General features: G+C 37.3%; 1 protein-coding gene across 1 annotated transcript in view; it reads right to left on the reverse strand.

Moving 5' to 3' along the window:
* The window catches only part of LOC107089103 (multidrug resistance-associated protein 1-like), a 34,681-nt gene that overhangs the window by 18,940 nt on the left and 9,741 nt on the right, over nucleotides 1-6,000 (reverse strand). The window contains exon 4 of the mRNA XM_015381666.1: nucleotides 1,004-1,141. Coding sequence (XP_015237152.1) covers nucleotides 1,004-1,141 — 138 coding nt within the window. The remainder of the gene's footprint in view (nucleotides 1-1,003; nucleotides 1,142-6,000) is intronic.

A 6,000-nucleotide genomic window follows, 5' to 3' on the forward strand; every position in this document is an offset into this window, starting at 1 on the left:
TGGTGCACCTCCAATAAGTTCACGAATGTGGTTTCGCAAAATATAAACATCTGCATCTAAGCTGCACATGGTTTTGCATTATGTGTGGATGCATACATTTTCATCTAGTTGTGTTTACTGTGGCGTAGGCCAATAAACACAGCGCTGACGTTTCTCTGGTCTGACCTTGGACTGCCATGTCTCACCAGCAGTTATCCAAGGGCCATCATTACTTTCCCCCCAAGCAGTGTGGGAATGTCACGCCGGGGACGATAAAATAGAAATATAGATGCATGCGAGTGTTTTTTATAGAAATGCAAATGCTGCTGTCCCATGGCTCCGTGTGTGTATGAGCGCTAACCTCTTCATACAACAATGATTACAAAGTCTGACAGGAGACACAGGAAGAAAGGGAGCACTTAAACACTCACTGCTTTGACCAGAATTGGCACTGTCATCCTCCAACACTTTGTGTTAACTTTAGGTTACCTTGGTTAAATCTCGGGCGAGAAATAGAAACTCTTTGCTGACACAGGGTATATCTCAAACTGTGCTCCAGGAGTCTTGTGTCTAGACTTTTGGTAAGAATAGAGCTGATTAGATATTCCAGCACTTTTAACAACATCGGTTCACTGAGTTCAAACCAAACACACAAACAGATTCATCATCAGGTCCTTATTTCCAGTTAAGGAGGATAATTTTAATTCTTCTGGTGTTTCGTGATATTTATTCTATAACTGAATTAATATATTTCAGTGTTTTTTATTAGCATTAAATATTAAGTTTTAAACAGCTTTAATTTCAGTTAGTATAAACTGAGTCAATTTCTGTCCTACAATGAATTTTTCTTTGAGCTGTTGAGTTCATTAAGCGGAAATTCATTTCAACACTGTTTCATTTGATAGATTAGAAAATGACAGAATTATAGACAATACCTAAAGAAGCAAAAGGAAATGATTATGCATTAGATATCTATCATTAGCTTGAAAGAGATAATATTGGTGCTGTGAGGCTTTCTACCTACCTCATCTATGGCCAGCTGGATCTTTGCCCTTAAAGGTACCAGGGAACAAATAACAGACAAGACCCAGAACAAAAAGAGAAAAACGGAGGAACGACAGCCTCTTATTCTTTCCAACTGGATGATGCATAATGCCAGGATCTGCAGAAAACATAAGGACAACAAATTCTGATTAATCCATAGAGTCAGAGAAATGAGGAACACAGAGAGAATCTATAACAGCAAACAGTTTTCAACATTTGTTGCTGACTCCTTTCCAGTACCTTCTCATATAAGCAGCTAGTATTGTTACTGATGTTTTTAGCTGTGCATAGGGAAAAGTGTAGACTTATTTCAGTCGTATGCACGCGTATGATGATGGTTTTAGAGAAATAACACAGATCTTTGGGAATTCCCTTGCTCAAGGCAGAAACCTGATTTGGCTGCCTTTTACGCATGCCTGGTAGGCCGCGCGCCTTGCGCACATTTTTCTGTGGTATTATAAACAGTCCTAAAAAAATCTTGCCCTCCATGTTTTTTTCTAAAATAAAACAGATTCTGCTTTTGAACACAGCCATATGTGCACCCTTGACCGAATCCTGCAGTTTCATGCGAATAGCTATAATCTGGCCCCCCACTGAGTGGTTAGCAGAGCAGTTTGTTAAGTTAGTTTTTTTTGACAGTATTGCGGAGTGCAGGAAGAAAAGGGTTTCAAATAAGTGCATTGTTTGGAAACTCTTGGATGAGCCACAGCGTTTTCCTATTAGAAAGTAGTTTTTGACAAATTATCATGACAACTTGTTGCTTTTAAAAATGTAACATTGTGATCATTTTAAGCATGGAGGCATGAACATTTACATTTGTTGACTGTTACTGTCCCTTTTTTCATGCGAGGCAACATGTATGTAACAAAGGGATATGATTCAAAGTGAAATCATTCAAAAGATAAATTTATGTCTATTATAGCATTATGTAGATTAATTACAAGCAGACTCACGTTTTCAAGCCGTTATTTCCAGTTATTAAAATGATGATAAAATATAATTAAATAACTTTAATATAACACTGCATCAATAAAATTACATTATAGCTAAAACTTTGTGAAAATTATGTTTAAAAATTGCTGATAGGTTGGCTTTTTAAAGTGACTTTACTTTGACAAACAGGCCTAATTGGAGCATTCTTTGTATTTCAATGAATATCTACCATATATTATCAATATTTAACATGCAAATTAATATTTCATTGACATATGTACTGAATATTTTTAACATATATCAAACAATTGTAAAAATGCACAGAATCAATTGATCCAACAGACAATTGTCAGTCTCATTGTTAACTCTGATATCCTTTTATGTCTGTCACAATCAAACTAGTATTTCTTTTCATTTGGCTTAGTATAGGCATTAATCTGGACAAAATTTTGGCAGGCCTAAAGTAAAAATGTGTAACTTTTGGTCAATAGCGGAGCCAGGGAGGTAACTTTGAAGTTTAGCACCCCTGAAAAAAACCAGCATCACTGCACTGTCACAAAATAAAACAGTCTCCCTCCATGTTATGGAATCTGATTGCAGGACCAGCAGACTGAGAGGTGATGATAAAAACACAAAAACAGTCTCCCCTTTAAATTAATCAGAGAACCAGAAATATGTCTGAGCAGTTGTCATGTCTATTTTTTTTTCTTTTTTATTAAAATCAACATTTAGCTTAGTTAGCTTTTGTGTTCAAGGTTGTTCAGACTGCTGTAAAGCGGCCCTCAGGATCACATGACTCATTCAGTGATGCATCCGATCATCTCCAGTTATATAGTCGTTTCTTGAGAAGGGCAGTCCACACAGACCATCAATAGATGCCAAGTGCTGAATAATGAATAATCATTTGATATACCTCAAAAAAGGCTAATACTTAAGTCAAATGTTATGCAGTATTGCTTTAATACCTCCGTAAAAGACATTTCATCCCAGCGCTGTGTGTCTCGAGCCCGTAATATCATCAAACACCCCTCACACCCCCACCATGGACTGTTCTCCCTGCTACCCTCTGAGAAGTGGCTTTGCAGCATTTGGTGCAGAACCAACAGGTTCTGGAACATCTTTTTCCCTGCTGCCATAAGACTTTTGAACTACTGAAACTCTAGTAAAGTCACAAATCTAGACTCTGCATCACACTAATAACATCATTTTGGACTACATGGTGAATCTTCAAAATATAACAACTCAGTGTTTCTACTGCATTTTGCACCATATCTATTTATTTATTTTTGCACTGCCCTGAACCTTCCACATCAATGCCTTTTGCACCATGTCTCTCCTACACTGTTTACATTTTGATCAATGCATCACTTTATAAATGAAAATGTGCATTTTACTGCTAAGCTACTGCTCACTCACTCTAGAAAAACTGTATGTGTCCAAATTTTGTTTTGTATACACTCTGTGTATGGAAGCCGAGAGCGGTCGTGTCCCTTAGATACTTTTTCACGGTGGTTTTCTTGAGAAAACAAGTACATTTTCTCATTATCTAAAGATAAGTAAAGCCTTTTTCTCTTGATAAAAAATGATAATGTTTTCATTCGAAAGCCGTTTTCTCGTCATAACCAGATGATTGGTGTGTTAAAACGGATTACATCCTTCAATACCAAAACAGCGCAAGAGGATTTAATAGTCATGGCAGCCTATGTGTAATTCTGTAAATAATCCTGTATTTAACTTTTAGGTAACAAGACGATGTTGTTGGTTTGATGATTTACTTTCACTTCTGATACATAAGCAATTAGACCTATGCTTCCGGCGCCTTTGCGCAGAGTGTTTTCTGAACAGCCCCGGTGTTACAGCTGTAACAGGTATAAGATGCAATTAACCTGAGTCCCGATTAAAGATTTCCATTAAAAAACTGTTCTATCCCATGCAATCCATTCATAAACCACAACCTGACAATGAGTGAAAGGAAAAAGGAAACAAAAAAAACTGATTATTTGGGCACACGTGATACTGTGACTGCATAACCACGGGCACCACAGGCAGGGATGGACTGGGAATCCAGGGCTGTGGGCCAGCCTTATTTCATTACTCCCACAGGTTAATCATCTCGTTATCTCGAGAAATCAATAACTGTTTTCTCGTGATAACAAGATAATTATCTTGTTATCTCAAGAAAACAATTAATTGTTTAACCGTGATAACAAGATAGTTATGTCATTTTCTCGAGAAGACAAAGGAAGAAAAAAATAAGTCGAGTACCAACGTTCTCAGCTTCCATACTCCTACAATAAAGTTTGTCTAAGTCTAATTCTAAGGTTTCAATGAAAAATATTAAGTTTTAAGTTTTTAAGTATATTAAAAATATAGTTCAGAAACCGCAGAATTGTTCAAACATACTTTTCCTGCATTTTGAAATGTTTTGATTAAGTTGCTAGAAATTTCCCACTTTTTTGGCCTGCTGTCAGTCAGCTCTGTATACCCGTTTCAGGAAGGGAGTTTTTTTCTCCAGATAAAGTTGTCAGTGTAAAAAGTTTTTTTTTATAGAGGCACAAAAAAATAAACAACAACAAAGTAGAAGTAAAATTTGGGAACAAGATATGAAGGTAAGCATTTCTGCCTATGAAATTAAAAGCCTTATGAGGTTTTCAGTGTTACTTATAAAAACAGTCTGTTGGCCAAACACACTTTGACTACTTTTTTTAAAAACACATGTCACTTCATCTACTGCAGATCACATAACTCAAGAGATCAGCTTTTTTAAGATTCTCATATATTTATTTGCACCTTCATTTTCTGTTGCAATAACTTGAAACTTCATTTTTAAGGCCACCAGAAAGCATGGATCTATTTTCTAGCAGGTTCCTGCTCTGAGTTGCCTGTTGCTGCAGACATCATCTCTGTTTGTTTGTACAACAACAAAGGGTGGAGTTAACTCCATCACTTTGGTCTGAGAACAAATCCCTACCTTTTAATTAAATGGCAAGTGTGTAGTGCTATGGAGAGGAATAAGATGTTTACGTCATTGGGTTACTGATTTAGCTGCTGATGTGTCTACTTATCATCTATAGTAACCATGGTTTAGTCTATACTTTAAGCAAGAAGGGGCAGAAAAAAGTTGGTCTGCTGTATGTCTGCATGAAGAAATCAAGATGTTATTTCAGGCACCAATGCGGAAAATGTTATCTTTTAATAAAGATAAATTTGGTAAGTAAATTGAACGATTGGCAAGAGGCCTTTGACAGGATTTTGTGGTTGCCTGTCGTTAAGCCTTCAGCTGTGAATGATTATATCCTCAAAATAGATCATCTTTTTTGGGGTGCATCCCTAAATACAAGAGACGGTTCAGTATATTTTTGTCTAAACATGTGCGTGTGTTTACTCAGGCATCTTTAAAGACCACAGGACGGTAAACCTGTCTGACCTTTAGAGAGGGAGACTAAGAAGGAGCTGTATCTGTCTGCAGCGAGAGAAAGCCTTGCAGGTATAACTCTGCAGCTTCTTGGGTCTGTTTTAGGACTCTTTGCAGCCATTTAGCACAGCTTTATGGCTGTGTAACTGTAGCATCCACTTTTGTGAAAACATAAACAACATTTTAAATTGTCATGCCACCCATGTAAGGCAGCACCACACCTCCTTCATTGTGCCTACATGTACAGCTTAGGTATAATTTAACAACTGTTGGAAATGAGTAAGTTCCCCATTTTGAGAAACAACCACAACTAGAACCGTTCTCTGATTGCATACCATCATCTTATTTCTTATATATATTTTTCTGTATCCTGGCCAGCCCACATGCCACCACGATAAAGGTCATAAAGGGCATGGTGGTTTAATTCATGATTTACTGAGGTAGAACATAAACAACATCTGTTGAAAGTAAATACTTTTTCAAAAGCTCCTCAGAGAGAGGACTGACTTACGGAGGCTAGTTAAACCCCATGTGATGGACTGGTCATCTGTGCATGGTGATAGACACCAGCCCCTTGTGACCCTGGATGGATGGATGGATGGATGGATGGATGGATGGATGGATGGATG

The sequence above is a fragment of the Cyprinodon variegatus genome, unplaced genomic scaffold (genome assembly GCF_000732505.1).
Source record: "Cyprinodon variegatus isolate N-32 unplaced genomic scaffold, C_variegatus-1.0 Scaffold238, whole genome shotgun sequence".
Lineage (NCBI taxonomy): Eukaryota > Metazoa > Chordata > Actinopteri > Cyprinodontiformes > Cyprinodontidae > Cyprinodon > Cyprinodon variegatus.